The following is a 22,538-nucleotide window of genomic DNA, read 5'->3' as shown; positions in this document are numbered from 1 at the left end:
CCCCCCAACATTGTGGAAGAGGCTCCTGTTCAAAATATTTCCTTGCCCTGAGAAGAAAGGAGACTGGAGACACATTCTCCACCCGTGTCAGTATTTGTATTCACATGTTGCAATTTTGTATGCTTACATAGGCATCAATAATACCATTCCTAGACAAAGGCACATGGTTCACAGCACTCAATATGAAAGACTTCCTCAGATTTGTGGTGAACTCCCAATGCTATTAATACAGGGCGCTCCCATTTTGGGTTAGTTATAGCACCTAGAGTCTTCAGAGAAATGTTCCTAGCTCAGACAAACCAGCTCCACCATCTTTCTGTACTTGAACTACTGGCTTCTGACTGGCAGGTTTTGCCTCGACACCTTAACGTCAACTTCATCGTTGCTTCACCTTTTAGCATCCCTGGAATCTGCATAAATGTGGAGAAACCTACCCTGACTGCAACAGAGTCCATAAATGTATAGGAATGACACCAGGTTAAATCAGGATGAGGGCCTACCTCCCAACCAACAAATTTCACACCATGGACACTCTGATAGATGAAATTACACACAATTCTCATTAGTGAGTTTGGCTATTCCTTACTCTTCTGGGGTATATGACACTATGTACTTATGTGGTGCCATTCATAAGACTCCATCTCCTTTACCTGCAAGCTTGAGTCCGAACAGTATATGCACTGAGCAAGCACAGCATGAATACCATAGTGACAATTCCCTCTGAGGTGAAGACCTCTCTGGCATGGTGGAGAGACCCTTGTTGTGTGTGCATAGGAGTTCTCTTTCACACCTGACGAGACAATAAATACAGACATCTATCTCCCTGATAGGTTGAAGAGCCCACATGGATGATTACATAGCGCAAAACACTTGGACTCCTCGCCAAGAGAGAATGCACATCAATCTTCTGGAACTGAGAGCAGTAGAAGAAGCTTGCAAAGCATTCCTACCATTCATACAATCCCAGCATGTCCTGATAATGTCAAACAACATAAATGCCATTTTTATAGAATAAAGCAGGGAGGGGCACTCTCTGTTCCCTCCCATCTTGGTAATTACTGCCCATTCTATGGAAGAGTCAACTAGACAGGACACAAGTCATCCTCATTGTCCCCAGATGGCCCAACAGGTCTGGTTTCCAAGCCTCCTACCGGTGTTATCCCATCCATCTATTAGCATTTGGACCTTTCTGGGTCTCTTGATCCAGAAAAACAGCTGGGTCAAACATCCCAGCCGCAATGCTCTTCATCTCATGGCTTGGTATTTGGATGGGTGTCAAGCCTAGAATGTTCTTGCTCTGAGGCTGTGCAAATCAGTCTTAAAAATAACAGAAAAGTCTCTGCCAGAAAATGTCACCTAGCCAAGTGGAAACATTTCTCTGTCTGGCCCCGGCAAAAACATCTGTCTCCAGAGACAGTGGAAATATGTTGGACTGTCTTCTCACCCTTAAGATAAGGCAAGCTTTGAACTGCTAGCTATGGGTTCCATGTCTCACTCACCTGTCAATGAAAATCACCTTCCTCACTGCTGTCATCTCGGCCTGAAGGGTATGCGAACTTGGGGCCTTAGTAAATGATCCAATGTACACAATATCCCATAAGGATAAAGTCTCACTATGATTACACTCGAAATTCATTCCTTAGATAGTTTTGGAATTTCACATGAACCACTCCATTCACTTTCTTGTGTTTTTCCTGAAGCCTTGGGCCTCAGGTGAAGAACGAAGACTTCATTCCCTCAGTGTGTGACGAGCATTGGCATTCTCCCATCAGAGAATGAAACAGATCAGGAAGTCACCTAGACTGTGGGTTATCGTAGCAGAATCAGTATGAAGACAAGCTGTATCTCTAAGGTCACATCTACACTGCAGTATCAGACCTATGGCACCAAGTCTCAGAACCTGGGTCAGATGACTTGGGTTTGTGGGGATCAGGCTGCTGGCCGTAACATTGTAGTGTAGATTTTGAGGTTTGGGCTGGAGCCTAGGCTCTGAAACCCTGCGTCTCAGTGCCTGGGCTCCAGCCTGAGCCCAAATGTCTACACTACAATTGTTAGCCCCACAGCCCAAGCCCTGTGAGCCTGAGTCAGCTGACCTGGGCCGGCTGTGCTGTGGGTCTTATATTGTAGTGGAGTCATACTCTAAGCGGATTTCTAGCTGTATTCTACTCTATTATCAGTTCCCACAGCTTTCTCCCCTACATGGGGTAAAAGCTCACTCCATAAGGGCACAAGCATCCTGAGTAACATCGCTTCCAGAGGTACCACTGCTTGACATTCGCAGGGCAGCTCGTGGAGCTCCATCCACACATTGGTGAGGCTTTACACCTTGGTCCAGGACTCCGCCACCGATGCATCCCTTGGGACAGCAGTTCTGCAAGCAGCTATACCACCTTGCACTATGCGCCTCTCTAAATACTGCTCATTAAACACCCACAGTGGAATACAAATAGTGACCAGCACTTGAAGAAAGGGAAATTAGTTACCTTATTGTAGCTGGAATTCTTCAAGATGTGTGGTCCCTATCTGTATTTCACTACTTGCCCTCCTTCCCCTCTGCTTCAGACCATGACAAGATTTGTGGTAGAGAAGGAAGGGGAGAGACAGTCAGTCCGCCCCATCCTTATACTTTTGGTGTGAAGCATGAGGAGAGCAGGGGTGCAGCCACAGACTCACAAATACTGCTCGTAGGAATTTTCCAGTCTCGGGTGCATGGAGTGCATGGACACCCCACAGTCAGGGCCAGCGCTACCATTTAGGCAGCCTAGGCAATCGCCTAGGGCACCAGAATAATTGGTGGGCTCTGTTTTGCCGGAGGGGGCGGCAGGCGGCTCCGGTGGAGCTGCCGCAGTGGTGCCTGCGGAGGGTCCAGTGCTCCGCGGCTCTGGTGGACCGCCCGCAGGCACCACTGCGGCAGCTCTACCGGAGCCGCGGAGCACCGGACCCTCCGCAGGCACCACTGCGGCAGCTCCAGCGGAGCCGCGGGACCAGCGCGCGGGGTGGTGAAATTGCCGTCCGCCTAGAGCGCTCCTAGCGCCGGTCCTGCCCACAGTGGAATACAGATAAGACTCACATATCTAGAAGAACTCCAATTGCAATACATTAAGTAACTTCCCTTTCCCTCAGTCTCTTATTAAGGGGTTCTGGTGAATCTTTCCTTGGACTAAGTGAGAAGTGCTACTAACATGTCAGTGTGGCAGTAGGATGGGCTCCTGCCTAATGCAAGAGAAATGGAAGTGACTGCAATTTGATTGTACCAGCCAGTAATTTCACATTCAGCCTTCCATTTGTGGGTGGGATTCAACAAGATGCCCCTGTACTGATAACGTGAGGAGCCACGGAATGTGGATCAGTCCCCTGAGTACCCTGTTTACAGTGTGCTACTCACTCTCAGCCATTTTGCAAGCTTCACAACCCACATTTTGTATTGCCCCCCTACACTTGAGTCAAGTTGTGTGGCTGACTCTCCAGTCACATCTGAGCATAGTTCTGTGCTGCGCAGGAAAATCACTGGATTTGGCTGCGTTACTGATGGATGAAAACCAGCAAGAAATCTTTCACTAAAATTGATTCTTAGTTATCAGTCAGTGAAAAAACCCTAATGGCTGAAGAACAGTTTGTCAAAACCAGTTAATTATCCATGTGAAACCACCTAATACAAGCTCACTTCAGCTTTTATATTTTTTTAAAGCACAAAACTTCCTCCATATTCAACTTTGCTAGATGATTAAAAGAAGAAGAAAAAGACATTTCTGAGGGACTGCAGGAGACAGAGAATTGGTGATGTGAAAAAGGCATCCAAGTTGCATGTTGGATTTATATGTTGGCGTGTCCTCTAAGGTTGCTATCCATCCAGGTTTTACTTAGATAGTCCAGTTTTTCACTTCTGTGTCCAGGTACCATTTACAGTTGCTGAGTGCCTGGTTTTCAACTGGAAAGTCCGGTTGAAAAGGGGACCTGGAAGTGTCCAGTCAGATGTACTGACTGGACACCAAAAGTCCAGTTACTGTGGGGTGAGGGGACACTCCGGGTCACTAACCTGCTCCAGTTGGAGCTGCCTCCTACATGCAGGCAGGCTCCTTGCCTGTATGCGGCTGCTGCCATCCAAATCCCGGAGCAGAGGGAGCCCAGCTGCGGTGGGAGAAGGTGGAAATGATCTAGTGAGTGATGGGGGGAGGAGGGGAGAAGAGTGAGTGATGTGGATGGGGCCTTTGGAAAAGAGGTGGAGCAGGGACAGGGCCTTGGGAGGAAAAGGCGGGGCAGGGGTGGGGCTTTGGGGGAAGAGACAGAGCAGGAGGCAGGGCCTTGGGGGTCTGGTTACCAGCAATTAGGAACCCTAGTTTCCTCTCTGCAGTTCAAATTTTGCCTCCAGGCAACAGAGGAAATGAGTTTGCTGGTCATGCCCTAGTGTGCTGTACACACAGGAGATTTTGTGTCATTCCCTCATGCTTCTGATAAAAATGTAAATTCATTTGTAGCACAATTGTAAGTCTTAACACCTACCTTCTTCTGGTCATTACTGTGCTACCTTCGAATGTCTTCCATGGAATCAGTGCTGTCTGCAATGGAAGTGGAGCTAATATATTGATTTTAACAGGGATTGAGGATCCTACTGTTGAGTCTGTTGGCAGCCACGCTACAACAGAGACAACACAGTCCACAGGAACAACAGAAGAACGCTAAGAAAGCCATGAGGTTTTTGAGTAGTTTAATAATGATTTTAATTCTGTTCTTAGCAAGGAAAATACTAACCAGCTCTCTCTCTGTTTCTTCTTTTTCAGCGAGAGATGAAAATGTGGCCACCTTCCGTGGCTCAGAGTACCTTTGCTACGACCTGTCCCAGAACCCCATCCAGAGCAGCAGCGACGAGATCACCCTGTCCTTCAAGACATGGCAACGTAACGGGCTCATCCTCCACACGGGCAAGTCAGCTGATTACGTCAACCTGGCTCTGAAAGACGGTGCGGTCTCCTTGGTCATTAACCTGGGGTCCGGGGCCTTTGAGGCAATTGTGGAGCCTGTCAATGGCAAATTCAATGACAACGCTTGGCATGACGTTAAAGTGACGCGCAACCTGCGGCAGGTAATGGTGAAGGAGTGAGAATGCGAAGAAGGCTTCTCCCTAGTGTTATCTGGGCAGACATGGGGGCAGGTGCTGGAGAAATAGGGATTCTTGGAGAAGTACATCAAAGTGTTTTTACCCTCCCAGATATCTCTCAGTTATCCAATGGACAATGAAATACCAGTAGTCAATGGAATGTAGCACTGTTGTGATATCTCCATTTCCACTTATTAATTTTTGTCTACTTTTTCCCCAGTTTGATTTAATAATAAAACTTGTGATTTGATTTTACTTTCATCTCCCTTTTCCTTTTCTCTTTTTTTCTTTCTTTCTTTTATTATGTCCTTAATTACATTTCAATCTTATCAGTAGTATTCTTGTTGCATTTAAATACTGTGGGAACAGAGTGGTTTTTTCCACAACTGACTCTTTAGTCCCCTACCCTTCGTCTTCTTTATGTTTTGTTAATTGATTTAACCATTGCCATACTGTCATAATTCTAATTCTTAAAGTCCTTGTTTCTTCTTTTACTTTTTTCTTTTCTTTTTGTGTGTGCGTCTGCGTGCGTGCATGTGTGCGTGTGTGTCTGTGTGTGGTTATTTTAACTTTGTAGCTTGGGAGTTAATTGGCTGGAGTCTTTCCGAATCTCCTTGTTTCTCTGTTCTTTTTTATTTTTTTTTCTGTTCTGTGATCTATTTTATTGCTTGTGTCTCTGGTGATGAGACGCTTCTGTTGGCTGTGAGGACTGGAAAAAATGGAAGGACCAAAAAAGAAAACAAAGAAAAAAACCTGCAAACAAGCCACTTTGGAATGGCTTTATCTGATTCTTGTCACTGTAACTTTACAACTCTACCTGTCACTTTTCTAAGTGGACAGCTCTATCAGGTGATGTCTTTGCTAGTCAGTGAGCTTTAAAATATTGAAAGCTCACTTATGAAATATAAATATGTGTATAAATAGATAAGATAAAAATTAACATTGCTTTGAAAGCTGGTGAATAGATCAAGTCACTTAGGTCCATCCACTGCATGACAAATGATGTTTATATAATGGATATAAACTGTTTAGTGTCTTATTGATTGGTAAACACTGTGTAAACAGCTTGCAAACTGAGATTTTAAATTAGTTTACGTAAACAATGTGATTTGTCCATTTGCTTGTTAATGTGAATGTTTACACAAATCCTCATGGTATTATTCCGGTTTACATAACTTTACTGGCTGAGAAAGCAGCCTTTTTGGAACATTTACACTAGCTAGGATAACAGTGTATATGGGATAACAATCCTCTTGCTTCAGGTCATAAACCAGCAAGAGCCAGATGTCAGGAAGAATCTTCACTCATTGGTGTGTTAGTGCATACTTGCCCCTTATGGGGATTTTACACCTTCTGAAATATCCACTGTTGGAAACAGACTAGAGAGAGTTGTCTAATACATTATGGCAATTGCCATGTTTTTACAGTATCCAAGATGCTGTGTTTTTACATATTCGACATGTCTGTGTGTAAACTGGAGGATTATATTCAGTCGGGCCAAATTCTGTTCTAAATTACATGCGACAGCAGGGTTATCACTGAAGTCAAAATTTGTCTAGTTCTACTACTTCACATGAAGATATAAATTTAATTTCTTATGCAGTAGATGGGCCTTAATGATCCTGTTTCATTAAAATATTCCCATTGGTCCTGTAGAGGGAGATACAGCAACTGTCTGAGGGCTGTCAGTCTGGAACGGTCTGAATATATCACTTTATTTATTGGTTCCATTTTATTTATTTTTAGATGTTTTCAAAATGGATGCTCTCCGAATATCTTTTTCTGGTTTATAGGCCATTTTAGCTAATGGCACTTTTTATTTTTCTGGGAATCAGTTTTCAATGTCAAGAGCACACAGAGCAAAATGCATCCATGCTGCTTGGCAGAGCTGGTTTAGATCTTGAGGAAGTGGTAATAGGTAGAGTTGGCAGTTGGAATTATAATGGGACTCTCTCTTTTAAAAAATCCCTTTCTAGCGGATTCTTTTATTTTCTGAGGTACACAGATTAATACAAATAACACTAGGGTCTTTTGGCGTGGGTTAGAGCAGTAGCATGTTCTCGTCACTAAAAGAAAATAGGTGAGGCAGCACCTGGCATTTTACATATACTCTATGCATCCTGTTGTGTCTGTTCACAACATTATTGTTTTGGTCCTGAATTCTGAGAGGATACTGCTTGATTGCCTAGTAGCTGGGAGTTATAGCTGGGCGCTTTCATTCTTTTTCAAAACAATCAAGGAGACCAAACTCTTAAAAAAACAAACACACAACCACCAAAGCAGAGGTGATTAGAGGCCCAGTCATGCAAGGTGCTGAGTGGACTTAATTTCTATTGACTTCACTGGAATTGGGGACTCCTAGAATCTGTCATGGACTGCAGAATAAACACAATTCAACAATGGAATGATTTATAATTAATTAATATCTGCCATGAGGGATAGAGAGGTATTATCACATTCAAGGTGCAGGGGCCAGAATTGGGTTATGACCGCTATACACCTTCGTCATACCAGGGTCTGTGCCATAATAAAACAGAGAGGAGTGCCTTGTGGTAAAGCTTGGGGTAGACTTAGGGGATCTGAGTTCTAGTTCTGCTTTTGCCACTGGTTTCCTGGCATGTCACTTACTTTCTCTTTCCTTCAATGTCCCCATCTGTAAAAGAGCAATAATAATGCTTACCCATCACATAGGTGGGTTGTGAGTCTTAATTCATTGGTGTGTATGAAGTGATTTAAGATCTTCTGATGGAAGGCGATATAAAGGACGTAGTGTATATTTTACATGCAATATATCATCTGCTCCCCATCACCTCCAGAGAATATATTGCATAGAAGAATAGTATAATGTAGTTTTTTAGTATAGAGAGGCAGTTGGAAGAGCCTTGCTGGTTCTGAACCATGCCCATATTAACCAGCCCTACTAGTGAAAAGGGACACGAAAGAGTTACTCTGGCACTTAGATTTTATAAGAAACTCCATTGCCTCCTCATTTTTAACTGAAAATATTTACATTTGGAGGAAATACATTTGCCAAAACGCATATAAAGTTATTTTTTTAAAATGAGATTTAGGAAAATCCAATAACATAATCCACATCTTAAATTATGCCATTTTTAACATAATTTTTGGACCACGTTCCTCTGAATTAGATCAGAATTTCCCATATACTGTATGTGGAAGGCTTTGCCCAATACTTTTAATTGGTCGGTACATGAGTTGTAGCTAAGCTAGACAGTATCAAGTCCTTTGTTTCTTAGATCAAGCTATTAACACAGTAGTAATCTCTTCAGAGAGAGAGACAGACCGTAAACTCAGAATTTCCCTTGAGCTAATGTCAATGTAATCTTTTTATTTATCTGCTTTCTATTATAGTTAACACAGATCTCCAGTTTTGTCTTTGGGAAATGTGTAGCAGGGACAGGATTGTAGCTATCTTTCACCAGCACTTTCAGAACATGGGTGGAAGTGTGGTCTAGTGGGCAGAACAGGATACTGGAAGTGAGAATTTCTGGGTTTTATCTGCAGCTCTGCTACTGAGTCACTGTGTGACCTTGGGCAAGTCGCATTCCCCTGTCTCTGCCCTCAGTTTCCTTATCTGTAAAAATGGAGATAATAATACTGCTCTGTCACACAGGTTGATATGAGGCTTCTTGATGAAGGTTTCAAAGTAGTTTGAGTCCTTGGAGAGAAGGGCACTAAGTGCAAAGTATTATTATTCATTCTCTAAGGACAAATAAAATTGAATTGGGACATAATGACATTGTGTTGCAATTCACACAATTTCCTCCAAGCGCATCAGCCTCCTAAATCAATCCAATCAATCTCAAAAAATGGTCCTGGAAGTCAGTAGTGGGAGGCAGGACAGCTCCTATTTGTGTGCATTTTTGGATCTGTTTTGCCTGTTTGAATCAGAATGGAGCACTAGATCCTGGGCCATGAAGTCTCCACTGGCTGCACCTTCGCATTAATAACTAAGGTGGCCACACTGCAGAGATTCCACCACAGGGGCCTTGGGTTCCTCAGTTGTAAACACATGTACAGATAACCTGCTTGGCTTCCACATGACTCTAGAGGAAATTTAAAAACAACCCAAGGTTCTTTTAAAGCAACTGGGTTTTACTGATAACTGTTTAATGTGGTTTCCCTTAGCTTTATTCCATTACCAGCACTTAGTTGGGTAGTGGAGGCCAAGCCTGCACCTGAGACTTTCGTAGGATGGGGCCATCTAGTAATGGAGACATAGTCTTAGAGACAACAAGAGACATGCTAAATACTGTCAACCTTTTTCCCCTGCCACCTCAAATGTCTGACACAGGCAATTTCTTCATCAGTAAATTTCTCCTGCACCGCGGGTGACACAGGTGAGCTACAGGTGGACATTGGCAATCCAATCACATGTGTTCTATTTGTCTTTCCTGAGAGTCATAAATTCGCCTGTTCTAAAGAAATCTTCAAATAAAGGGACTGGAAGGAGAGCCCCAGGGCTTTGGGCTCATCCTCAGCCACAGCTCCAGGCAAGGGAGATTGTTCCTTGTTTAGGATAATTCTGCAATGCTTGAGGATAGCAGAGCTGAGAAGAGAGGCAGGGAAAGAGGGATTGGGGTGGCTGGGAGGAAATACTTTGCTGGGGTCTCTCTTGAAGGGAGTGGGTGATGTGTGTATCTGTGGGGGAAGGGGTTGTTGGTGGGGAATACACCCGGATGGGCTTTTGAAAAGTAAGGATTGCACAATTTTAATTTTAATCCGGTTCTGGATGAGTGATGCTAAAATATATATGGGTTGGAGGCAGGGAGAATAGGCAGTTCCCTTCCTCTTTACAGTCTAGAAGTCATGGTTTCCCATAGAGTCCTGGTCATATTGTCCTCTCTCTCACTCTGTGTGTGTCAGGCGCCCCACGCCTTTTTTTGAAAGACTAACACTAGACCATTCATGCAATGTGTCATTTTTACTAACCAACTAATGTACTAACACCCTAACGACTCATCTTTGCTTTTAGTTATTTTAATTAACAATCGTTCTGTTCACGATTTTTTAATTTCCTTTCTTCCCCCTTTTCCGCAAAGCACTCAGGCATTGGACACGCTATGGTAAACAAACTACATTGTCTGGTAGATATCATTCTTATTGTCTCTTTTTTTGGGTTTGCCGTGTATTACCTGCCTTTTCCTCCCTTTACTCCCCCTTTTTCCCCCCCTCACCTTTATATTTACTTCCTCTTTTGATTTTCTTTTGATTTCACTGTGAATACCTTTTTTTTTTCCTCTTTATTTTTTAAAATATTTTCTTTAAGAAAAAAACAAAACAAAAACAAATACAACTATTCTGGAAATGGGGTTTGGTAATTTCTTTCATTGGTTTCTTCACTTCCCTTTTTGTTTTTCACTCTGGTTTTTTTCTCTTTTGCTTTTTAGTTTAGCTTTCTTTCTCTCTTTTTTTGTTTGTTTTGCTTTTGACTCTCCGAAGGTTTTTAGCTCTGAACCATTGCAGGGCCTCTAGTTTGTGTGGTGAAGGTTCTCTTTTTCTCTCATCCTTTTGTTGTCGCAATGGCTGTTGTAGGCAAATTGGCCAGCTGTCCTCTTTCTTCCCACTTCTCCCCATCTCTCTCTCTCTCTCTCTCTCTCTCTCTCTCTCTCTGACTTTCCACCTGCCATGGCCGAAAGGAGCTCAGCCAGTTGTTTGTTTCACTACACATTCTGCATGGCATGTCCACGTCTGGTGACTGTCCCTCTCCTATTGGCCTCTATCTTTTTTCCTCCATATCCCCTTCTAACCACTAACAACCTTTAAACAAAATTCACATCACTTTCACTTCCTCCTTTCCCTCCTCCCCCTCCGTTCCCCCCGCACCCTCCATGTGTTTTAGGGTTTCAGTTTTTTTGGGTCTGTTTTGTTTTGTTTTGTTTATGATGATCTTGTTTTCTGTTTGATTTTTCATTTTTGATGATTGCATGCAAGTGTGAAATAGATTTTCTTTCTCTCTCTCTCTTTCTCTCTTTACGGGCTCCAGATCTTATTGGCATGGGCCTGTCAAAGTGTGGTGTGTGCACGCTTTGCATTTTCTCTCTTTCTCTTCTCTGCTACTCTCACACTTGCTGGTGTGTGGTTGATTTTATTTTATTAGTTTTTGTTAATTTCTTCCTTTCATATTATTATGTTGGTTATGATTCAGCCAGCGCTTTTAAAATTTAATTTATTCCTTTCTTTTATTTTGTGGTAGTGGGTGGCGGGTGTGTGTGTCTCTTTAGGTCCATGGCATGCACATCCATAATGTATTGAAAGTGAGATCCTTTCCCTCCATCCCTCCCCGAATGCATGATTGTCAGTGTGCCGTGAGCAAATAAAAAATAAAATAAAATAAAACAAAAAAATTAACTTTGACTTCAGTAGTGTTTTTTTACTAACAACTGTAACTAACAATAATCATTAATATAAATACTAATTAATCATAAAATCAGCTAAGATGAACAATCTCTTCTGAGGACAGTTCCATTTTCTAGCCTGATTTAGTGAAGAGCCTCTTGATGGATGGAATGCCTGCTTGGCTTGGGAGCATTAAGGTAACAAAACAGGGTGAATAAAAGCTGGAGTGCTTCTGTCGTGGGCAAAGTAGACCAGAAAATGGAACTTGGCTGCTATAAAAAAAAACAAACCTCACCAAAACCTTAATAAAAGTGATATAAAACATAGGGGAGGCGACTTGCCCTTCTCAGAACTGTAAGGTCATTGCTGGGATTTTTTTTTTTGTCCATTGTATCTCTTGAACAGGTGACAATATCTGTGGATGGAATCCTAACTACCACGGGCTACACACAAGAGGATTACACCATGCTGGGTTCAGATGACTTCTTCTATGTAGGAGGGAGCCCAAGTACAGCAGATTTACCTGGGTCACCAGTCAGCAACAACTTCATGGGCTGCCTCAAAGAGGTAATTTTCTTCTTTGACAACTGCTTTTTGGTTTTTGTTCTCCAAAATGTTCTGTTTCCTGGCCTTTACTACACCCTGAATGTCTCTCACAGGTTCTGAATCTTACCCTGACGTTGCAGTAGCTCTGTGATTGCATACACAGACAAACATGGCTGTCAGCCAGACACACAACATTAGTGACAGAACCCTAGATCCTGGGTTCTAAAAAACAGGCCTCTGTTGCTTGAGCTACAAAAAGATTTCCAATAGCAATCTATGTCAGTAAGGCAGTTATTTTCTGTAGGTTGTCAGCCACTTGAGAGCAGTGGTAAACACATGTGGACATTGGGATAATATCCAGAAAAATAAGGCAAATGACCTTCCATTGCTAACTAGCATTTTCTGTGGTGAAAAAAGAAAATCACAATCATCAGAAAATTCAGTGTCCTTGTTAAGTGACTAGACTTTACAGAGGAGTAGGACAAGGAGTAGTAACAAAAAAAGAGTAAAGTGACAGTAATAAGAAATAAAGAAATACAGTGTTACAGGTCAAATGGGATGACTGGTGCTTATGTCACTCTACTGGTGATCATTAAAAAGTCAGCTCTTGCCAACAGTCTTCTACATAGAGGGATCTGAACATGTACAGTTATTTCTCTATGCTTGGAATAGGATTTGCTGCAGTTATTCCAGCAATTCCTGTGTTGGTTTATATTGAGTTTTTAATGGAAATCATTGTAAAAGACCTTCCTGCTGATGGTTTCTTGACCCTGTGTATCAGTGTGCATATCACTTTGTTGAAGGCTGTCTGCTAAAAGGCATAGATTTTGAACCAACTGCCCTAGACAACTTCTTAGAATGTTCATAGTAAGGATTGCTGGTAAATAGAGTCCCTGTGCTACTGTGCAATGCAAAGTGTTGTGGATGGGTTTCTTGTATGCTTGTTGTAGTATGTCTGGTTTTGTTTTCAGCCATAGTTGCCATTGAGCCCTCTGTCTTTGGACATTACTAGTATCAGCAGAGGGCTCAAAGGAGAGGCAGTGGTGGATTTTCTTGCAGAAATCATGGAACTGGCCATGTTAGGTCACATGCTCTTCTGTAATTGCCTAACAACTCTGCCATCTCACAAAAGGGCCACACACAGTGTCAGACAGGCTATTCTCAAGAAGTTTTATGTTGTTTTAAGTGTGTTGGGCTCTTGACTTGAATGATGCCTCCTCAAGGTGTTGGAACTGCTGTCTGCCTTAATCTTCTCAATCAGTTGAAGGAGATGTGCATTGGTTGTTGGAAACAGGGATCTGATCTGGATTGAATCTTATACAGAAAATAAAAGTGCCCCTGCTGCATGAGAATGTAACCTGTCTGTGGCAGGCACCACATCTTTGTCTTTACTAGAAAGAGCCTAGGGCCCGATTTTCATAAGTACTGAGCACCATACCGTCATCTGAAGTCAATGGGAGTTACCATTGCTTAACACCTCTGAACATCAGGATTGTAACTTACTTGTGGGTCCTGTAAAGGTAACAGTAATAACAGCAGAAGAGTTCATTTTTGAACTTTCATTCAGGCAGAGAGGGCAGAGAAAGTAATGACAAGAAAATCCCCAGCAACTTTATTAGTATGTATATTAGTTGGTTGTGTTCTGGTAATGTACAGAATCTACTGCCAATACACACGCATGAAGACAGCACCTGTCTCGTCAAGAAGAGGAGCAACCTAAGGGAGATGGAAAAGAAAGAGAAAACAGACAATCAGTTTAGAAATGTTTGTAACTCCCATTCTACTAGATAGGGTGACCATATTTTCCGAAGGGAAAACGGGACACCGTGCGGGGCTAGCCTGAGCCATTGAACCAAGTCCTGCCTCCCTGAGCAGGGCTGGCCCATTCCCTTCCCCCACTTATCCTCCTCCACACATGGCACTGGCCCAAGCCCTGCCCCTCTCTCCCCCTGCACAGGGGGCTGACCCGAACTGCTGGCCCAAGCCCTGCTTCTCCTCTGTGCAGGGTTCTTGTCCAAGCCCAGCCTGCTCCACACATGGGGCTGGTATCGCTCCTCGCCTGAGCCCTGCCTGCCCCTCCCTCCCCGCAGGGCTGGTGTTGCTGCTCACCTCCCTCACCCCCTGCATGTTCCTTTAGGAGTGCACATCCCACATTTTGGGTTGGCAAGAGTGAACGGGACAAATATCCACTTTTGCCAAAAAAAATCAGGACAACTGGGGCAACGCTTAAAAAAGGGACTGTCCTGGACAAAATGGGATGGTCACCCTACTACTGGGCAGCAATAGCAGATATGTATGAACAGCCTGGACCTACAGGTTGGGTTGGTTTTGACTTGTAGTCTGTTTAGTGGCAACTTGGTCTAGTTGTGAACACAGTAATGCCTCTAGCACTCCTGAAGATGTCACCCTAACTCTAAGGGCATTTCAATATCTGCTATGTTCTAAGGAGAACAGGAATCAGTCAGAATGTGAACAATAAGAATTTCTACAGTAGGGCATTAGAGGGAAACATTTATTTGGGAACACATGAGAAAAGGGAGTCCTCTATAAAATAAGCAGCTTTACCAATTAACACCTCTCACATTCCCAGCCAGCCATGTGTCATCATTGGTCTTACTAGGACATACACACACAACTGGCAGTTCTGAAAGTTGTAAGCAATGTTGTTGTAGCCATGTTGGTCCTAGGGTATTAGAGAGACAACGTAGGTGAGGTAATATCTTTTACTGGACCAACTTCTGTTGGTGAGAGAGACAAGCTTTCGAGCTACGCAGAGCTCTTCAGGTCTGGGAAGATATTCCAAGCATCACAGCTAAATACAAGATGGATTAGTATCAGAGGGGTAGCTGTGTTAGTCTGGATCTGTAAAAAGCAACAAAGAGTCCTGTGGCACTGTGTAGACTAACAGATGTATTGGAGCATGAGCTTTTGTGAGTGAATACCCACTTCTTCAGGTGCATGTGGAATAGATAGTTTAGCATAGTTAGCACATATTCTAAGGGACCGTTCAATGTGAAGTGGAGAGGTGTTAATATAGCTTTGAAACTTTACTATGCAGCAGAAAAATTCTAACCCTAACCCCCCACCCTTTCCCCATTTCCCCTGCCCCAACCTGCACCCCTTGCCCTGGCCAACCATTAACACTTGTCATTGTACAGGAAATAGGATGGTGACCATGTGGGGCGCTCAGCACACGTAGAAGGGGAAGAAAACTGGCACTAGGACCCAAGAGGTGATGTCCAGCTGCAGAGGCAAGGAGCTGGATCAGCCGCCCTCCCTCCCTCAGCAGAAGAAGTGGCTCGGTCCCTCACCCTCTGCTCCTCCCAGATGCAGCTTGCAGGGAGAGGGGCTGAGCAAGCTGGAAATGTGAAGGGGGGGAAGGCAGGAGGGAGGTGCAGCGTGGAAATTACCGAGCACCCCTACCCTGCCCCCCTGGCAGGCTGAGCAGAGCAAGCCTTGGGCAGCTCTGGGCTCACAGAAATCAGAGGTGGGGCACTGGCACATGACCCTGCATGACCCCCCACTCCTTGCCTCTGTTTGAGGGGCAATGCTCTGCCTACTTACCCAACTATGCCCATGTGTGCAGTAGACCGGTAACTCTGGTGTTTGTAACTATGCTAAGAAATCTGTTTCACCTTGTATTTAGCTGTGAAACTTGGGGTACCTTTTCCAGACCTGAAGAAGAGCTCTGTGTAGCTCGAAAGCTTGTCTCTCTCACCAACAGAAGCTGGTCCAGTAAAAGATATTACCTCACCCACCTTGTCTCTATACAGTTCTGAACGTTCTACTTTTCTTCAGATCCAATGCTGGTAGATAGGTCTGACAGTAAATTGCAGTTAATGGATAAAGAGCAGTCTGAAATAATTGCAGGACTCCAGACCAGATGACACAGCAAGCTGAGTGCATCCTAGAAACGCACAGTCTAACACAGACAGGCTATCTGATGTTCAGGTTTTCTGAGCTCTGCATAAAGCAAAATCTAGTTCCTAAGCTTTCCTTCCAGAGGCACCGACTTTCTAATGTGCTGGGGAGTGCTTGACCCCCCCCGGCTGTACCCCAGGCCCCACCTCCACTCCACCCCTTCCCCCAAGCCACCCCACTCTGCCTCTTCCTGCCCCTGCTCCATCCCCGCCCCCTCTTCACACCCCGTTCTGCCCCCTCTCCCGAGTGTACCCCCCCTTGCTCCTCCCTGCCAGCACCTCCTGCACGCTGCAAAACAGCTGATCCACGGCGGGTGGCAGGCACTGGCATGGGGGAGGAGCTGATGGGGGGGCTCCCAGGGGGTGCTCAGCACCCACCATTTTTTCCCAGTGGGTGCTCAGCACCCATGGAGTCGGCGCCTATGTGATTCTCTGAACCTAAATAACTAAATAACATTGAGTATCACCAAAGTGCCGATGCAGTGGAGTTTGAGAGTTAAGGAACAGGGACATGCTGGTCAGGCTGCAGCAGGCAGTCCACTTCGCCTCCCCACAGGAGTTGGAAGGGTGCTCTTTGTTTGAGGAGTGGATTGTTCGCTTGCAATATACCAGGCAATACTTCCATGGACTGGAAAAGTGGATCAAAGTCAAGCACAAGGCAGGTTTTGATGTGGAGCCCTTCACAAGCTGTTTTCTCTTCTTTCCCTTGCCAAGGGAGAGAGCACTGACTGAAGGGCCAGGAGAATCACTGTGAGGGGCTGCAGAGAAGAAAGAACTCATCTTGCTCTATCTCCCTCCCCTGCACTGCTGAAAGGGAGGAGCAACAGGCTACAAAAAAGCGAATGTTTCCCCATTCAGAGAACGCTGTGGCTGGGGCAGAGTGCTCCTTTGTCTGGATAAGCACCTGCAATGCAGTACCTCTCTGAGGAGCAAGATATTCCCAGAGATGCAGGGGGCTATACTGCGCTAGTTAGTGAATAGTAAACACCACCCAGCCCCAGCACCCCTCAGCCCAGCCAAGCTTCATGCTAATCCAGGGGTAGGCAACCTGTGGCACGGGTGCCGAAGGCAGTACGCAAGCTGATTTTCAGTGGCACTCACACTGCCTGGGTCCAGGGGGGGCTCTGCATTTTAATTTAATTTTAAATGAAGCTTCTTAAATATTTTAAAACCTTATTTACTTTATATACAACAATAGTTTAGTTCTATATTATAGATTTATAGAAAGAGACCTTCTAAAAATGTTAAAATGTATTACTGGCATGTGAAACCTTAAATTAGAGTAAATAAATGAAGACTCGGCACACCGCTTCTGAAAGGTTGCTGACCCCTGCGCTAATCCCTTATAGGTGTTGTAGCTGAGGTCTGCCTCCCACTCTCCCTGTGCCCTCCCATGGGCACCCTATTGAGAGGCTGAATCTCCTAAGGAAACAAGACAACTTAAATGGGAAGTGGGGGTGAGGCATTCTGCACATTCTCTTAATCTCTAGGGCCTCAGCTAGGTTGCTTCTGCCATATACTGTATTTGTGGTTAGAGCGTCTCATCCCCCCTTCCGGTCAGATAGCAGATCATGGAGACCATACGCTGTGTGGGGGTAGAGTGCCTCACTCTCCCTACCCGTGGCTGGGAAGGGCTTTCACATGGAGCGGTGACTGGGTTGAGATGGAGAAAGTGCCAGCAATTTGGGCAGTAATAGCACGGCTGGACATGAATATGGCTTCTGTGACCCCAGCCCCGAGGTGGGTTGAAAACAGAGAGTCTCTGCTGAGGAAGCCAGGCTGGGATGTCCATGATTAGTGGAGTTAAAATGTCCTTTTCCTTGATTTGGTTGAGACAGAGCGTTCCCCATACTCACCATAGTGTCTATGCTCCTCACACCCCCTCCTCTAATGGCTGCTGCGGCTCTAACTGGAGGAGTCCCATCAGGTTGTCAGCAATATCTTTTAAATCATAAACCTAAGTCCTGAACTTACGTTTTTATTTTTCTATTCAGTTTCACTAGAACTTAAAGACACCCAAATGTCTACTAAACTATTGTTATTGACTTCTGTAGCCTACCTATCACTGCAGTGGAGCAACTGATACTGGAATGAGGGAGCAGGAGTGCAAAAGAAAAACTACTTCTTAAATTGAAAATAAAAGCAAATGTGCAAACGAAGTGTGCATATGCATCAAATATGTAAATTGAAGTACTGAATTATTTGCATAAAATCAAGTTTTCTGGATTTTCAACCTTAACAGATATGAGTGAGTCTTCGAGTGGTGTTATCAGAGGGAGAAGATAGTGACGTAACAGGTCAGTTCAAGGGGGATGTTCCAGACATACGGAGTTTTGTGGAAGAATGTGCAGAGGCAGATGTGGGAGAACTGGACAAAGCAGGGCTTACTGCAGAATGGAGGGTGCAGTGAGGGTGATGTAATAAGAGGTGATAAATAGACAAGTAGGGAGAGGAAGAACTGTGAAGGGCCCTGAAGTTGAGAACAAGAAGCTTGAACTTTATACGGTGAAAAAAGGGAAGCCATTGGTGGCATTCAAAGAGGATGGTGATATGATTAGAGGAAGGAAGGGCAAGGAAGGTGATGAAAACAGCCATATTTTGAACAGATTGGAAGGGCACGAGGTGGACATCAGGAAGGCTGGAGGAAGAGATTGCGATAATCAAAATGGGAGATGAAGAGAGCCTGGGTGAGAATTTTAGCCATGGTGCCACAAAGGAAAGGTTGGATTTTAAATGTTCGTATTCTAACCTCCTGTAACCAGGGAAGGGAGAAGAGGGACAGACTCCATGGATTCCATTAGGGATCCTTCATGCAGATCTAATTTACTTGGAGGGTAACGGGTGCATATATACTACAGAAACAGATGGAGTAGAAAACCATAAGACAGGATAGCTGGTTGACAATGGAAAACACAATTTCATGAACTTTTCAACTTTGTTTCTATCAAAATTCTATCAAAAAGCTGAATTTTGGAAAATTTTGATTAGCTCTAACACATTTATAGAAACAGTCACATTTGGATATGGATAGGATGTTGTCTGGTAAGGGATAAATATTTTGCAGAGACAAAAATACTTTCAGGTTGCACAAGTCATACCTCTTCTGGCTGTGATGGGATGTATCTGTGGAATATGGCTGAGAAGGACTCAAAGGAACTCAGCACACCTCTCTCTCTGTTATATAGCCACTAAGAGCCAGAGTTTTGAGAGACTGTGCATGTGCTTAGTTTTTGGGCTCATAGCCATGATGCTGCATGGAAGTCAGGTCTTTTTGCAGGCACAGGGCCATTTGTGTTAATGAAGGCATGGCTTCTGTTTGAGTTGGACTTTTCTGGGCAGAGTATGGGCTGAGGAAGAAGAAAAATAAAAGACAGATAGAAAGAGAAGGCCTGAGGACATAGGTGTAAAGAAAAGTTTGGGGGTGGGGAGAGGGACAGAAGCAGAAGACCTAGGGACAGAAGAAGTCAGCCTTAGGATGCAAAGGACAAAGGGAGAATGTTGCTAGGATCATGAGATACTATCCACAGAAAGCCAGACAGCTGGAAAGCATGTGGGAGCCCAAGTCCCAGAGCAGCAGTTTAACAGCACCCCAAGAATCCATATGGGGAGATGAGACAGGATTCTTTAGCTGGTGAAATTTCATCTATGCTCTGCGGAGGTGCTTAGGACATGAACAGCATTAATTGCACATAAATATTGGTCTGACACCGCTGCTCTCTCTGCTCTGTTGCATCTGGATTGGTCTGTTTATTTTTGTAATTGATTTTAAATGTAAGTGAGTTTAATGTTGAAAAAAGGAAGTGAGGGGATAACTGTACTGGACAGAGGCAGGCATAGCATGGTCACAAGCTGTGTATGATTCCTCACCCTAGAGACATGTCTTTTTCTTAATTTGTCACATCCCTTGCTATTGCTGTCCAGAACAGGCACATAGCCCTGATGCTTCTAAGCTTTGAGTTGCAGCTCTTCCTGTTATTCTGAGTCCTGGGACCTACATAAAACTCTGCCGATGCATCTCAATCTTGACCTGCAGCACGGTTTGCTATTCCAGTTCTCAGCCACTCTTGATGGTTCTACTGATGCACCTTATGACTATATGCATTGTGTCTTCTTGTGTGTTTTTACAGCACCCAGCACAATGAGGCTTCAATCCTGATTGGGACCTCTGGATACTATGGCTATAGGAATAGTTAATATTAATAATAAATTGACCTGTAGAACATGATAAGGCCGAAATCTGCCAACTGTATGGGCAAAAGAAGGTGTGGGGATATTTAGTAAGGAGAACTGAAAGGATTTCCAGAAGAGGTGGCCGTGAAGGAGAAGGTGGTGGTGGTTGTGGTGGAAAGAAGGGGCCGGACATAGTTGTTAAGAGTTGTTATCCGTGGAGGGAGAACAGAGGGGCTGAGGTGAGCTTTGTTACTGGCATCTAAGGCGATGAAGCATGTGGGGGGAGAAGCATCACATGCTAAAATAATTCCATTCTAAGATTTTTTTGGTGAGATATAGAAAAGAAGATGATGTGTCTGAAGCCACATAAGTGACTCAGAGGTGGGGCCAGCAATATAACTCAGAAATTTCTGGCTCCCAGTCACACTACCCATCTGTGTATCTGTCTGATCTTGTTCCTCTTTATTATCCTTCCGGCTGGGCTGCTTCTCTTTACCCTCCCCACTTCCCAAGCTCTAGCAAATTGCTAGACCGCCCGCAGTTCCTTCTCTACCACCTTTCGTCTGGGACAGAATCTGACTTCTCCTGTTCCTTCAGTAATTAGCACTTTACCTGTTAGTTGTAGTGTAGTTAATATGTTATTCTTCTCCGTTTCTTCTATTCTAAAAAACCAAATAAACCCCAGTTTTTTGTTTTTACTTTACCATTACAGTTATTGCATAGCTTAGGTTTCATTTTCCCTGCTTTTCACTCTTCCTAACCGGGAAGCTTTTTTTCCTCACGTTATGCCTGGATTCCCCAGGTTTAAGAGGTGCATCTCTTGCTGGGCCACCTTCCCGGTAACGGATGGCCACCCACAGTATATTCGCTGTATGGGAGAGGGACATGTCCCACAAAAGTGTTCCATTGCCATGGCCTCACAGCCAGAGCCAGAAAAGACTGGGGCATTCGCTTAAAACTTCTCACAGAGAAATCACTGTGACCTGCATCAGACCCAGGCCCAGCTCTTCCCCTGTGAGGCCCTCACAGTCTGCCAAGTCATCTACCGAGTCTCATTCCCCTTGTCCCTCGAAACTGCCCAGGGAGCAAAGCCAGAGACCTATATTAGTTTCTTGCCCTCTGGAGGCTGAACCCCCACCGATACTGACTGGGGTGGAGCAACATGAGGAGAAAGCTTCAGCAACAATACATTTTTTCCTCCTCCTCCATGATGAGGTTATCATGCTTCCACTCACTAAATCTGCCAATGACTCCAGACATTTTCAAGATTTATTCTGTAGGATTGCATACTCCTTGCAGATTCCTTTGAAGGAAGTCAAGGACAAGCAGCATAAGCTGCTTGATATCCTCCAGACATCCTCTTCCTCCAAGATCATATTACTGATCAATGAGTGCTCTGGCAGACCCCGGCATCCATCCTCCAGCTTGAAAACATGCTGACAAAAAATATGTTCTGGCAAAAGATGCAGAATTTCTATTCTCACACCCTCCCCCAAATTCTCTGGTGGCCAATGCACTGCAAGAGAAAGGCTGTCAGTACCAATCCTGTTCTAGCCATCCATACAGAGATTGGAAATGCCTAGACTTATTTGGATGCAAGTCATATTCATCAGTCACACTCCATCTTCAAGAAGTGTGTCCCTATAGGTGCTCCATTGCCCTCCTCCCCTCTGCTTCAGAGAGAAGGAACTGGGGGGCAGTGAACCACACAACGCTATACATACATCCCACTCACAGCATGAGAGGGGGAGGTGCATGTGTGTGGTCCGACAGGCATGGGTGATGAAGATCTCCAATTCCAGGTGCAGGGGGCTCTGCTGCACCTACAGGGGAGCAACCACAAGGACACACATCTTGAAGAACCTCAGTTACTGCACAGGGCGAGTAACTTTCTCATCTGGAAACATTGGTTCTAATCTCAGCTCTGCCAAGGAACAGCACTGTGACCCTAGGCAAGTCACTTAACTTGCACCTGCCACAGTTTCTCCATTTATAAATTGCTTTCAGATATCAAGATATAAAGTGCCATAATAATATTAAGGACCAGATGTTTAAAAAGGTATTTTGGTGTCTAAAGATGCAGATAGGAACCTACTTAGATTTTCAAATCGTCTCTCCTGGGAGTTAGGTGCCTAATCTTCTGAGACCCTTTTGAAAGTTCCATTAGGCATCTTTAGGTATCTGAATACCTTTGTATAAGCTGGCCCTAAGTGTTATTACGAGAGCTTGCATATGCAAGGATGAATATGGTATAAATGCATAGCGAGATACTTTATATATCTAGTTGGGTCTGAATGAGTTTCTGAAACAAGAACGTGGGTGGTGACAGTAACACATACCATAGAAATGACAGGGGTTTGAAATGTAGTCTAGTTAGCATCCTACTGTTCTCCTCTATGAACAAATCTGGCAATAGTGAGCATTCTTGTTTCACTCCTACGGTCATC

The 22,538-nt window shown here is 44.3% G+C and overlaps 1 protein-coding gene across 26 annotated transcripts in view; it reads left to right on the top strand.

The window, feature by feature from the left end:
- The window catches only part of NRXN3 (neurexin 3), a 1,499,321-nt gene that overhangs the window by 407,448 nt on the left and 1,069,335 nt on the right, over positions 1 to 22,538 (top strand). For 16 of the 26 annotated variants that reach the window (XR_003999959.1, XM_030559000.1, XM_030558996.1 and 13 more), the window contains 3 exons: positions 4,779 to 5,080; positions 10,159 to 10,182; positions 11,861 to 12,022. Coding sequence is in view for 24 of the 26 variants with exons in the window: in XM_030559000.1 (XP_030414860.1) it covers positions 4,779 to 5,080; positions 10,159 to 10,182; positions 11,861 to 12,022 (488 nt within the window). In the remaining 2 variants the exon portion in view is untranslated. The remainder of the gene's footprint in view (positions 1 to 4,778; positions 5,081 to 10,158; positions 10,183 to 11,860; positions 12,023 to 22,538) is intronic. The other 10 variants (XR_003999960.1, XM_030559017.1, XM_030559003.1 and 7 more) reach the window with 1 other exon arrangement.

The sequence above is a fragment of the Gopherus evgoodei genome, chromosome 4 (genome assembly GCF_007399415.2).
Source record: "Gopherus evgoodei ecotype Sinaloan lineage chromosome 4, rGopEvg1_v1.p, whole genome shotgun sequence".
NCBI classification, from domain to species: Eukaryota; Metazoa; Chordata; order Testudines; family Testudinidae; genus Gopherus; species Gopherus evgoodei.
Note: the sequence above shows the minus strand (reverse complement) of the source record. Positions and strands in the feature narration are given on the sequence as shown.